Source organism: Ambystoma mexicanum, chromosome 8, assembly GCF_040938575.1.
Source record: "Ambystoma mexicanum isolate Mex_15411 chromosome 8, UKY_AmexF1_1, whole genome shotgun sequence".
NCBI lineage: Eukaryota > Metazoa > Chordata > Amphibia > Caudata > Ambystomatidae > Ambystoma > Ambystoma mexicanum.
Genome location: NC_090929.1, coordinates 983181493 through 983195703, shown reverse-complemented (window position 1 = coordinate 983195703; position 14211 = coordinate 983181493). Strand labels below are relative to the sequence as shown.

General features: G+C 44.3%; 1 protein-coding gene across 1 annotated transcript in view; it reads right to left on the bottom strand.

Moving 5' to 3' along the window:
• The window catches only part of EFHD2 (EF-hand domain family member D2), a 313776-nt gene extending 302989 nt beyond the window's left edge, over positions 1-10787 (bottom strand). Inside the window, exon 1 of the mRNA XM_069610892.1 lies at positions 10381-10787. Coding sequence (XP_069466993.1) covers positions 10381-10670 — 290 coding nt within the window. The 5' untranslated portion in view covers positions 10671-10787. The remainder of the gene's footprint in view (positions 1-10380) is intronic.
• Between the last annotated feature and the right edge of the window lie 3424 nt (positions 10788-14211).

Here is a 14211-nt window from a genome sequence, read left to right as displayed (position 1 = left end):
GTTTGAACCAGGGTTGTAAATGGACATATAAAATGGTTATTCATGAAGACTGATGTTTGATGGCAATAACCTCAAATAGGAGGTCAGGAAAAATATGGGCTATACTTTGCATGGACCACCAATTGATTATTGATTCAAACGCCCTGGTCTTTCATCTACATACAACTTGAACCCCCCCCCCCCCCCCCACACAGAAAAGGAAGAATGTTGGCATTCTTTCAATAGAGAACTATCCTCATGTATTTAGCAAAAGAAAAACAAAAATAAAAGTGATGGATGGAAGGTTTTGAATTAATCATAACCACAGGCACAGCTCTGGGCAACCCTCCAGACAATAGTTTTTCAGCCTGCCAAGCCATTACAGAATGGGAAAAACATATGCGAATCAGGCTTGGTCCTACCCCAAAAAGGGGCAGTCCAGCCCGAACTGCTAGGTCACATTCCTTCTGCAGGAGACCACAAGCATCCCCAAACATGTTTCGGCCTTGTTGGGCGTCATCAGTGAGGAGCAGCTTGGGTCTTTAACATGTCTGCGGATGCTTGTGGTCTCTTGCAGAAGGGATGTGACCTAGCAGTTCGTGGATGGGACCAATCCTGATTTGCATATGGTCTTTCCCCTCTTGTAATGGCTTGGCAGGCGAAGAACGATGGTGTGGAGGGTTGCATAGAGCAATGCCAGAGGTTAAGATTTACTCTAAACCTTCCAGCCATCACCTCTTATTTTGCTATCCACATGTATTTAGACATGATTTCCAGCTTTCATAACTCAATTAGCCTCCTCATAACGTTTGGCTCTGCAGGGAAACGCAGAAAAGCATCAACAGTAATTGCCAGCCGCTGGATTCTTCCCACAATTACCTGGCCTATTTAGCTTAAACTGCCAAACTCCGTTACAGCTCGGGTGGGGCTATTAGAACACGTAGCGAGGCCAGGAAAGTGTCTTTATCCAAAGTACATAAAGCACTGCATTTTACAGGTATGTGCCACTGCACATCATTTTGTGTAAAAGCACTTAAAGGTGGTCCACTGATGTGATGAGCTATTTGCAAGATGTTATCCCTGGGCAAAAGTCGGTTGCATTTTGGTTCTCTTGAAATGAAGGATTTGGACAGGAAAGACGCAGATTGATTTACAAAAGTTACCTTTATTACTTCCAGTCTTGTAACGGTCCCGGTGCCAGCCTGACCCTATTTTGCCTTAATGACGTTAGCACACCTTAAAGGTGGGAAAATGTATCTGCCAGATGAGGGAAGGAAGTGGGGTTACGTTACATTACTAGATAAATAATATTTTTTTTTAAGTGTTTATGGTCACACCTTTACACTACAAGCATACACAATTAAACATATTACATTTTCAGATTGGAAAATTACACTTAAAAACCATTCCATTTACATCATTAATCTTAAAACCAATTCTTTGGCAAATAAAACCAGTCAATTTTAACAATTAAACGAAACATCAGTTCTAAAACAATCAATTGCATCAAAGATAGAGCCACCATTTAAAATGCTAACTCAAGGCAGGTCTGATAGACAAACACAAGGTGGCTGACAAGTCCAATTTCCCTCCATGTATGCATCACTATACAAAGGATCACAATGCTGCCAGGTATTTCCCTACTTTCTGCCATATATATAGTGCAGTTGCTACCAAACATTTTGCTCCATACAAGGAGCTCCAAAATTGGTCTGAGGTGTGATCTGCATAGTTGGGATATGCCTTCTCGGGGGGGGGGGGGGGCAACACTACATTGGTTAAGTATATGTCTAGCAGATTCCACTGATGAATTACAGATACAACAAAGTCGGTCATCACGTGCCAAACCGATCCACGTCCCTAGGGTTGCGAGGCATAACGAGGTAATGAAGTGTACCAATGTTGGCGAGTTATGTTACTTTAGGTTTTAAGGGGAGGAGTTAAGAAAGTATATCATTTATTTTCCAGTGTAAAATCTTGACACCATCTGCAATAAAAAGGGGAAAAAAAGAAGAAAAAAAAGGGAAGAGTGGGACTAAAGAGCACTGACGATAACCATTAAGTAATCCAGACAATACGCACACGCTTTGTAAATGTAGAGTGCAACATGTTTTTGTTTGGGCAAAGGTGTTTGCGACGCCTAAAAGCCAACACTATTGCATTAGAGTACAGATAAGGAGAAATGGCACGAGTGACACAGCTTGTAGGCGTTTCGTTATTTGTCCACCCATTGACTGCCCAAGGCTATGCTAAGCCCTATGGCCATTCCCACCCAGTTCCTGCCACTCACCGTCCAAAACACTTCCACACGGGAACCATCAAACTCTGCGCTTCTAAGTGCCTGCCAGTGGTTTTTCAAAGCAGTCTTCTCAGAGTTAATGACTTATTTGGAGTTGTGAACCGCTACTGGTGTAACAAAATTGTCTTAACAAGGGCTACATTAAGCCACTCCATTTATAAGCACTATGCGTGTCCTCCACTGAAGGCCTGTGAAAAACAAGCATTGGCAAAGCCAACAGTTTTGAACTGTGTATAAGAATTAGGCATTTGCCAGGAAGTGCTATTAGATGCAGCGTTCGAAATTCAGGGGAGCTGGGAGCGATTCAGCTCCTGCTTGTTGCCTAGAAGAGCCTGGTAAGCTAAATACCAACATCTACCAGGAGCTACTTTTGTTTCCCCATGCCAACTGATGTTGAGCAAACACACCTAAATGAATTTAATTCTGCGCATTTGGGACGAACTAAAAATTAACATTAGGGCACATTTATAAAACATTTTAACCATACGGGGTAATAACTAATGGACGAAATTATATGTTTGCCACTTTTGCGGAACCCTATGTTCTAGCTCCCTGTTTTCCAGTGGTGGCTCCTGGTAACTGACTAATGCTGGATACCCAGAATGTATCTTTAGCTCCTGCTAATCAAATTGTAATTTCACCCCGAGATGCCCAGGTACTCGCACCATTTTGCACTTGCTATCATCAATGGCCAGTTAATACCACTATGGCAGTGCCTTTACCATGCCTACAGAAAAACCCGAACTGTTGGCATTGGTGATGCTGGTTTGTTTTGTAGGCCGGTTCTTCACAAATAAAACAACGTATGTTTTTTTTTTTTTTTTTTTTTTTTTTTTTTTTTTTAAAGGCACAGCAGCGGCACATTTTTTTTCTAAGAGTAAACTGAAGGCAGTATTAACATTACTTTAACGTTAGCTTGGCCATACCTTAACATAAAAAATAAAAAAAAAAAACACTAAGTGGAGGAATTCAAGTCAGTGATGTTGGCATTTCATTACAAGACACAGCGTGCACAAGGTAAAGATCATGTGCAGGCATGTACGGAGTGCAGGAATACCAACAATTACTCATTTCGCCCTGTGTTTACAAAATGCTTGAAATTCCATTCAAGCACGTTAAACCTCCCGAGTCTTGCCTTCAATCAGTTAACACTAGGTGCACCACTTGCGTTGAAAATAGAGAACTCTGTACGGGAGAAGTAAACTAAATGACAATTGAATATTACAGACAACCAGATCATTCCAGTCTGTCCATTCACTGCCTTATCCATAGTTCATTGGGTTCCAGTTAGGGCTCCGCATTAGTATTTACTTCGTAAAAATAAATAGTTTCCTGTACTTTATTCAGTTGAGCAAGATGAAGACTATCCCGCCCACAATTCTTTCCCAACTTCCAGGGTCTAATAACTATGAATTTCCAATGCTTACGTTAAGAGGTCTTCAGTTTGCCAGGTACCCACTTTGCTCAGCAGCCTTTATAGATAAAGCCCCTGGGTTTCATTTGCATACCTACGAAGTCCCAACTCGATTAGGTATTACTAAGGCCTTGTTCATCATGTTAAAGAGCGAAGTGGATGGTCAGTCGTGCAAATTATTAAAATAAAGCACATTTGGGGAGAGATCATTCATCAGCTGCTTTAAAAAAAAGGATGTGTGTCACAGTCCTAAACCCCTCAAACAGCTTCGTAAAACTTAATGGAAACAAATTATAACAGTCTACAAGAGAAAATGCTTTTAGAACTAAATCGTAACAGAAACTAAAACAAGCAAAAAGGAGCCTCAAAACGTGCACTTGTCCGAGTATAAAAGTTTGTGATGTGTGTGGAGAACGGAACGAGCAAATGACTGCTTTGCAAGTTGCCTGCAAAATGAAATGTTTACCCATGATAAAATGCAGCAGTTCATTCCAAGAATGAAATTTATTTTTACAGTATATGCACAGCTGAATAACGCAAGAAAAATACACACTGCAACATCACAGCGCTGACACACAACCGTAAAGAAGTCCTACCATTTCAAAACGGCTCCCACTGAAAATACTACTGTAGTTAAGATGGATCGCCCCAAAGAAGGTGGCTTTACATAATGGAGCAATTGATTGTTGTGGATTGGAAACATCCATTATATTCTGCAGCCAAATTATATTGCAGCAGGAGATAAACAAAACAAAAAAAATAAAGAAATAAAAATAAAAAAATCTGTGTACCAAGCACCCGTTAAGTAAGCTCTAAACACAACTTTAACATTCTCCCCAGCTTACATCTGCATCAGCTTCTACCAAATGGGAGACACCAAGAAACCCCACTGGCAAGCACTTTTTTTCTAATTTTGCATCACAGAGCAGATGACACCAGGGCCCCACTACATACTACTACAAGAGCGCTCGAATCAGACCCAACAAGAAGGGGGAGGGCCAAATAGGGATCAGTATGAAGGTCAATCCTTTCTCTGCACCCAGCCTCACCATACAATACAGGGTGTATGGAATGACAGATTGATACCGCTTTCGTCAGCTCTTAAATTTACATAACAGGACCATGTTACCAAAAGTTCTTTAGGCAGCCCAGTACACGGCCGACTGCCTTGACCTTAAATGACTTGCTTTCCATATATATATTAAATTAAGGTTTTGGGGGTGAAATCAGGGTCAAAAAAACAATATTTTTATTTTAAAGGGTTATCGCAAAGACATTACAAAAACAGCCCCTTAAAAAAAATGAAGTTCCTGTTCCATGTCCAACAACAAAATAACGAACACTAGCCACTAAAGACTTGATCTATCATATTTTTTAAGTAACCAGCAATCCAAGCAAAGAAACGTTAACGGACATGAAGCTTGACAGATTTCACACTACACATCTCACTCAATGCAAAACCTCTCAACATAATCATTGACTGGGACCTCTCCTTCAAAGCACACATCACCAAGAAGATGCAAGCAGCATGGTACCAGCTTACACTTCTCCACAAAGTTCAGCCTTTCATCCCAGCCTCAAGTTTCAGCAACACTGTCCAAGCCCTGGTCATCTCACACCTGGATGGTGGCAATGCCATACTTGGAGGCCTCCGAAGAGCCCTTAGCCCTTGAAAAGCCATTCTGCACATACCCTCACACTCACATCCTCAATGAGCTGCACTGGATGCTGCTTCAAGCAAGCATCATGTTCAAGACAGCCTGCATCAACTACAAAGCAGTCACAAACAAAATGCAACACAACTTTGCTGAAAAACTCGCCCTCTCTGAAGGCCAACACACACCACTAAACTGTAAAACAGAACTGCAGAAGAGGGGGGAAGAAAAAAAAAAAAAAAAAAAGAGACCATGTCTTTGGAACAAGTTAACACAGATAAGACTGGCCCTCTCAATCATACACTTCAGCAAGGACCTGAAGGTCGATAGAGTACCAACTTCGGTTGAGTAAGAATTGTATGCAAATATGTTTATGTAAAGCGCTTTGACAAAAACGATATATAAATAATTATCATAACAAGGTTGTGAACACCATGAAGCGTAGAAAGCCAGTTTTGTTAGGACTGGTTCTGGAGAGGCTACGAAGTTTTGAGGGGCTCTTTGAATAGCAAATATGATCGCCGTGTTCGCGGGGGTGCACCGGGGCAGGGCCTTGTCAAGAAGAAAAAACCAAGGCTGCGAGAGATGAAGTAGCCCAGAAAAAGTACTTCTGCATGAATTATGACAAAAAGGGAACTGTGTTTTGCAGCCACAGCTTCGTACCTACCGACAGTCTGCAACTTCCCCAGTTTAGTGAAATTTTACCAAACAAGGAAAGAAAATGCAGAAAGCCATTTGATCGGTTAATAGGTCCTTTGAATATTATTTGTATAACACACCCATAACTACTTTATTATTATCATCATCAGTGAGGACTGTGGAGGTCAAGCAGAGTAGACATTGTCGAATAGAGTCGACATTGAAGAAAAACATTTCTGATCACATGGAATAATGAGTAGAGTGGAAAATACACTGGGGAGGGAGGACAAAGATATGTAGAAATGCAGTTCTCCCAGAACCCCATCATGCGTGTATTGTAGCAGGGACAGGCCACACACACAATTGCAGCAGAGGGTAGTGCCATCAGAGTGCCCCTTGGGATGAACAGGGATACCACCATGAGCACATGCAGTATGAGCCTGCAGCCCAATTTCTGAAAGCCCCAAAATATTCCCCCGGACACAAGCCAGTCAACCCCTTGCCACTACCTCTGAAGGCCTTCCAAGACAAGGAGGTATTCTATACCGATAGATAAAATGGCTCATTCACTGGGTAAAGCAGACAAAGACATTGTTTATTTTTACAATTGCCGATGCACAGTAATGTTAAAAGCATCACCCATTTTAACAGTACACAATGTATCCACCCCAGCAGTCAATTAACAGATGTTTTACACTTTCAAGACAAAAAGAAGCCCTACACACGCAAAACGTTCTTAATGATTTAACTTGATTCCATGCCCTTTAATTTCAAAGTTTACAACATTGAATACTACTCTCAAATAATCTCTTTAGTACTGGTACTAGGGAACACAATGCATCTGGGTAGGTGGCCCATTTTAGGGATATATTAATAGTAATCTCTAGAGTATATATATATATATATATATCGTTTTTTTTAGGGCCTCGATGCCTTTGGGCTGTAGTGCGCTTTACAAAATCAAATAAAAAATATATAGCCTATATACATAAACCCTTGGTATCAAAGCGCTTCAACAATAAAAGAGACATCCAAACATAGAGAATACCATCATAAATGAGGAAGTGATCCATGGTAGCAAGATCAATCTTTTTCTGCTCATGATCAGCATAAATTATTTTTTCTGTATGTATTTTAATGCTAGCCTCAGATACAGTTTCAACTTCCACATTGGATTTAATATAGTTACTCCAAGATTGAGCTTCATTCAGCAAGTGATCCATAGTAGCAGATTAGCATAACCCATATATTTATATTATAAAAATGTATGTGGGCGAGCCAGATTACACCTCTTTAATTAGATTATATCTTTGTAGTATAACAATACATTTTCCGAATTAACTGACAGTTCGGTTCAGGTTTCAACAGGTAGACTTTTAGGTAGGCTAATTGATACAAAAACGTTCAATTTTGAGTAATTCCTGCTGTTTTCTATACTCCCGTGTTTCAGATCCGTATAGCATTGTTGGAATAATGTAATCAAGTAGAAATTTCTCAGACCTTTAAATGAATACCCAGGGTTACGCCGGGCAAATAACGATGAAGAGGTCAACTACCGACGAGATCTTGATATGGTTTCTGAGGATACCAAGTCAGCTTACAGTCGACCATTAATAACAGATGGATTTACTGGTCTACTTCAACATCACTGCTATTCTGATTCCGTATCTAAACATGCATTGTAGTTAACTGCCCTGAAAAGACAAACTTCGTTTTCGCAACGTTAATTACAAGCAGATAAGTCTGTCCCTATTTTCTGAGCACGTCCAGCTGTGATGGAAGGCCTCTTGGAGTCCTATAAAATAGTCAGCATATCCATGTCATTTTATCCAAAAAGTATCTAATCGAGGCGGATGCGCTCCAGCACCACACAATTCAGCAGGAGATTCCACCAAGTATAAGTTTAACAAAGTGAGGCCAGGGACATGACCCTGCTTTAGGTCAGCAGATGTACTAAAAGAAATGACAGTACGCCATCATGCATGTACCCAACTTTGACCCTGCTGTTGTCATGCAATGAACTAATCATGTTTAACAGACCTATAGGGATTCCCCAATTAGAAAAACTTTACACCATAGCATTTGCTGGTTACTGTGTCAAATGCGCCGCTAAAGTCGACAAAGGCAGTTTATATGGCCCGATTGTACATGCATCTCGCCTGCTCCACAAGCGAAACAAGTGCCATAATATTATGTATGATGGAGTATTCCTTTCTAAATCCTATTTGGTTGAAAATAACAACATTGTCATTGTCAGCCTACACCTGCAGTTCCTTTAATAGGATACAACTGAAGATTATCCCAGAACCCCCACACATACGTTGCAGCAGGGACAGGCCACACACACTTGCAGCAGAGGGTAGGGCCATCAGAGTGGGGCTGCCCTCAGGGAGGGTCGTGGGAGACAGACACCGCCAGTACGAGATGACAGCCCATTTTTGAAAGCACGAAAATATTCCCCTGGACACACCTCTCAACCCCCTGCCCCTCAGAAGCCCTTTACAGCAAAGAAAGACTTCTACACCGATAGATAACATGGCTCAGTCACCAGGTAAAAGCATGTACAAAGGCACTGTGCAACTGCCCCAGTAAAAAAATAAACACTCCTAAAAATACTGTTTTATATAGTGGTCTTTGGTTTATCATCAAAGTACAAATGTTTATAAAGCATTAGCAATTTTAAGTGTTCACAATTTACCCCAGGAGGACAAAAAACGGAAACAGGACCCACTTCACAATCGTTAGGTTTAATAGGAGTGGGGGCTGCCTCTCACATTCATGGGTAGAAGGATTTTACTCAACGATAGGATGAGTAGTCCAGGCCCCCTAGTCAACCACGGCCAATCACATTGCACACAGGCACAAGCGGATGGCCTGGGCAACTTCCCTGGAGGCAAGTGTAGCAGGTACCTCGATGTCACCTGTGTTCTAAAGTCTAACGGGGGTCGCGCTGCTCCAACAGCAGCGTAGTCACACACAGGAGCGGCAGTGCTGCCTCCCGACATGCAGTGGTAGCTGGCGCAGAAATGCTGATGGACGGAATTGTCATGCTAAGTGTGGCAGGGCTTCACCCCCACAAGGACCTAGATGTATTAATTACTTTGAGTTGTATGTAGGAGATTTCCTGAGACACTGCCGGCATGTGATGATGTGTTCGCTAATGCAGTACTGTGTGCCCTTTGGTTGAAATAAACCCTGAGCCTGCGGGGGGTGGGGGGGTGCCGCCCATGTTGGCAGTGTTATGGTACAGAAACATCTTCTCTAAAATCGGACATCAAATGTGCGCAAGTTACAGGTTGCCATTGCTTGCTGGTGCTTTCAGATCGTCACCTCAGGCATCTCCCAGGATCCTGCAACGATCTTATCACCTTGTTGCCATGTTAGTCCTTTTTCGTTTGCATTATCAGACATTTAGGGCCCGATTCAAATAAGTGTTTTCTAATGGCGCAATACCATCGGAAAACGCTCTGTGAATCAGGCCCCTAGTGTCAGCATCCCCGTGGCCGCCTGGCCCGCGATAATCAGCAGCCTTTTCACACCTCGATACTTTCTCCATTATAAAGTAAGCACCCTATGGGCCATCAGAATGTTTGGCTGGTATGTAGGAACCCCCCCGCACACTTTAAAATGGGCCCCCGCGAGCCCTGACATATTCAGCCGGACCTGGATGCATGTAATGCAACGTAGGATACATGATCTTAATGCAGGGAGTCAACACTCACACCTTGGCATGCACTCTTACTTTTGAGCTCCAGTGGATGTATCGGTATGGATGCAGTGCACGGGTTGTGCAATGTGCAACGGACTCACTTTGAGCAGTGCCTTTGTCTGCAAGGAGGTGGTGGTTTGTGCACAAGGTAAAATTAATCATTACATACAGTGCAATGGACTTCAAAGGCAACGTGTGAGCACGATTTGCTGTTAGTTGTGCGGGGATCCGCCTACAGTTCCGCGCGCTGGAACCCTTTGAAACACTGAATCTGCAACTGTGCGTACAGTCCGTCGGAGCACTGATTGCATACGATCCTAATCGTTTGTGTGGGAGCAGGTGACGGGGTGTATATGCAGTGGCGGTTTGGGCGTTATCAAATTTACTCATTGCTTGAAAATGCTCGTTATCAGCCGGGTAGGCTGTGCGAGTGAAGGCGGGGTTGCACGTGCAGCGGTGTGTTGTAATGTAGGCTGGGCAGTGGACACGCTCACGTTTTGAAGGAGTTGGGTTTTGCGGTCTGTTTTCAAATGCTCCCATTACTTAAATCCTGAAGGGTTGCCTGTGCGAGTGCATGGAGCGGTGTCCCCATGATGCCGTAGAACTGTGCGTTTTACAGGCTGAGTTGCAGCAATTGGTGTAGGTGTGGGGGTGCGGGGCTGTGCGCATCGCAGCTGTGACTCACTGTTTGAACATGCTCTCCATGCTCTTGATCTGCTTCCTGCTGAACTCCTTGTATTCGGTGTACGGATTGAAGACCCGCAGGCTCGGTTGCTGCTGTTCGCCCACCCCCTGGTTCAGGTCATTCCGTCGCTGCAGTTTAGCGCTAAGCTCGGGGCCAGCGCTCGGCGCGGACTCCCCGTTTTCACTCTCGTGCTCCAGGGCTGCGCCGTTACCGAGTGCCTGAGGCTCCACACCGTCCTCCTCTACCTTCAGCCTTCGGTGTAGCTTGGAGGCCAGCTCGTCAGTGGCCATGACTGGGATGCGAGATGAACGGCACCTGTGTCTTACTTAGGCACCTGTAGCTCGCGCTCACTGCCGAACGCGGAAGCAACTGACAGCCCAGCTCAAACTGTAAATGACAGGAAGGATAGTGTGACGCGCCACGTCACACGCTGGCGTGACCCGCCCATCCAGGCGGTTGGTCCGCCTCCCTTGACGCCTAGGGCTGAAACCACGTGGAGCCAGTAAGTATGGGGAAATTGAAGGGGCTTAGTAGGATAGTTTCCTTTCTTATTTATTTTTATTTTTTATGCTTATTGATTTTTTTTAGAAGTACATTTAATTGATATAAACAGCTACAATAGCATTAATAAAAAAATAACATTTCATAACAAGGACATGAAATAGGATCTAGAAATTAATTTCAAAATTCATTTTAAAATGGAACTCAAATGGATAAATGCAATAGAACAAGTGACAAGACCATAAACAGGACAGGATAGGAGCGGGGAAACAATTGTGAACAACACATTATTTTTATTTTATTATTATTTGTTTAACATTGTATGTATACAGTTCAAAGAACGTTTACATATTTCTAATAAAATAATGTCATTAAACAGATATTTATGGCATTTCCATGTGTCTAAACTAAAACTGTGTGTATATATATTTTTTTATGTCAATAAACAATTTCATATCAGTGTCTGTAGAGACATCGCGAGAGCCCGCGCTCTCGCGAGATCTCGCGAGTGGACCAAGCTCCCCCCGCGCGCTTCGCGCGCATTACGGGACGAGCGGAGGACGCAAAGGTGCGTCCTGCATAGCCCTCCTGCTACGGGGCCCGCTCCTTACACGACTTGGACCCAGATCATCACGGCAACATTCTCTCTGCCACTTTAGGCCCGTTGGCCTTTATCATTAATGCACAAATGTGTCTGCATGCTGCACAAAGCTGTTTAAGTGAATAAATACATCGTCACCAGATCAGAGGCTCCTGTCTTCATTGAAGGTATTATACTACATAAATTGGCGACGAGGATCACCACCAGAACCCACGGAGGAACATGCAAGGAGCAACGCCACCGCCGCCATTTCTCCAAACTCCAGGTAGGCCTGCCATTCCATGGCCACAATGGCAGCCCCTATTCACGACATATGTGGAGGCCCTAGGAGGGGCGGGTTTTCAGCGGCTAGGCGCAGGGCCATGCTATTAAATGCCCTGGGAGTGGAAGGACAGAGAATATTTGAGAGTCTCACCCCGATACCAGTGGCTGGCGACAATGACGATGTTTTTAAGGAGGCTGTCAGGAGAATCATAAAAAGGTTTGCCAGTAAAGAGAACACAGTGCTCCACCGAATACGGTTTTACACACGAAAGCAAGAAATATCTGAACCAGTTGACGATTACGTCACCAAGCTGAGGGAATTGGCGGCGCTGTGTAACTTTGGCAACAACGCGGAGAGTCTCATTTGTGACATGTTGGTCGTCCACACCAACAGCCGGAAGGTCCAAGATAAGTTTATTGTCGAAAAAGAACTGCAGTTGGAGAAAGTGATTGAGATCGCCAGGGCAGTGGAAGAAACGGCAGGAAGACGTAAGGAGCTCACGGGGGCCCAGAGTTCGGCTGAAATACAGGCAGTGGGTTACCATGCAAGAAAAGAGAGGATGGCCGCTGACACGAAAGAAGGGAGAGGGAACAGAAAAGAACCCCTAAAGTGTCACAGGTGCACCAGCACGAAACACCTGGCGTTTGACAGGGAGTGCCCAGCCAGAGACAAGGAGTGCTCCATTTGCAAACGCATTGGCCATTTCTCCATCGTGTGTCGGTGGAGGAACAAGAAAGTCTCCAGCATCAATGCAGATCGCAATCCGGAGAAAGAGTCATCCTCCGAAGATGAAGGGAGACCCACTGTCATCATGGTTAACAGCACAAGAGCGAGGAGAGAGAAGCCCCACTGCGTGATCAAGATTGATGGAATAGAAACTAGGGTCATGGCAGATTCAGGGTCCGATCTAACGATCCTTCCCCTTCGCACGTACAAGGGCATGGTGGGAAAGGAAAAGGTGCAAGTGCTCACAACGAAGCACAAACCTACGGTGTTTGGAGGGGCGTCAGTCGAACTACTAGGATACATCCAAGCCAAAGTGGAATTCAAAGGAAGGGGAACCACGACCAGGGTCTATTTCAGTCACGAAGGCCCAGCAGTGCTAGGGTGGGACGACCAGGACAAGCTGAAGATCAGACTGGATCCCACCACTGAAGAACAAGTCCTGTCAGTCAGGGTGACGAGAGGACCCGTGGTCAAAAGCGACTACCCAACACTTTTCTCCGAGGAGCCGGGGCACATCAGGGGTTTTCTCCACAAGATAATACTCAAAAGGAATGCCGTCCCTGTAAAGCACCGAGTGAGGCCAGTACCTGCCACGGCAAGGGCTACCCTTAGAAGTCAGCTGGAAAAGATGAAAATGGAGGGCGTTATAGAAGAAATCGAAGCATCAGAATGGCTGAGCCCCATCGTGCTCATAAAGAAACCCCAATCACAGGAACTCAGGGTATGCATAGACTTACGCAGCTTAAACTTGGAAGTCATCACCGATAACTACCCCCTTCCAAGCATAAATTAACTCATTCTGTTAATGAAAGAAGCCAGGATATTTTCGAAACTGGACATGAGGAATGCATACCACCAAATACAGCTACATGATGAATCGAAACCCCTCACGGCATTCATCACTCCATTTGGCACATACCAATTTACCAAGATGCCATTCGGGTTGTCATCGGCAGCGTCGGTGTTCCAACGCATGATGGACGTCTTGCTGAAGAAAGTTAAAAATGTAGTGTACTTCCAGGACGACATCCTCGTGTATGCGGAAGATGAGCAGACGCACGACGCCACGTTGAGAATTGTCTTAAACAAGCTACAAGAAGCTGGGGTGCGGTTACGCTATGAGAAATGTCTGTTCAGAGTGAAAGAAGTTGAATACTTAGGATATAAGATTTCAGAAAAAGGGATCAGTCCCAAACAGAATCTCATGCAAGCAATCATTAAAGCACCGGAACCAGTCAGCAAAGAGGAAGTAAGGTCATTTCTGGGACTGGCTGAGTACTATGCGAAGTTCATACCGAAGTTTTCCGAAACCACGGCACCCCTTCGAGAAGTACTCAAAAAGGGCTCGGAATTTGTGTGGCAAGAACCCCAAAAGACAGCGATGGTGAAGATAAAACAGCATATCGTAGAAGCACCATGCCTCCAACCGTTCAATCCCGCGTGGGAAACTGTTGTCACCACCGACGCCAGTGCCTATGGGCTGGGAGCAGTGCTCACACAAAAGAAATGCGACACTGAACACGTTGTGGCCTTTGCATCGAAAGCATTATCAGAGGCGGAACAGAACTATTCCACCATTGAAAAAGAAATGTTGGCCTGCGCATGGGCGGTGGAGCATTTCAGGACATATGTATGGGGCACCAAATTCAAGTTGGTAACTGACCATAAGCCCCTGATCCATCTGCTTAGCCCGGGAGGCACAAAAGTATCCACGCCCAGATTGGCACGCATCGCAGCC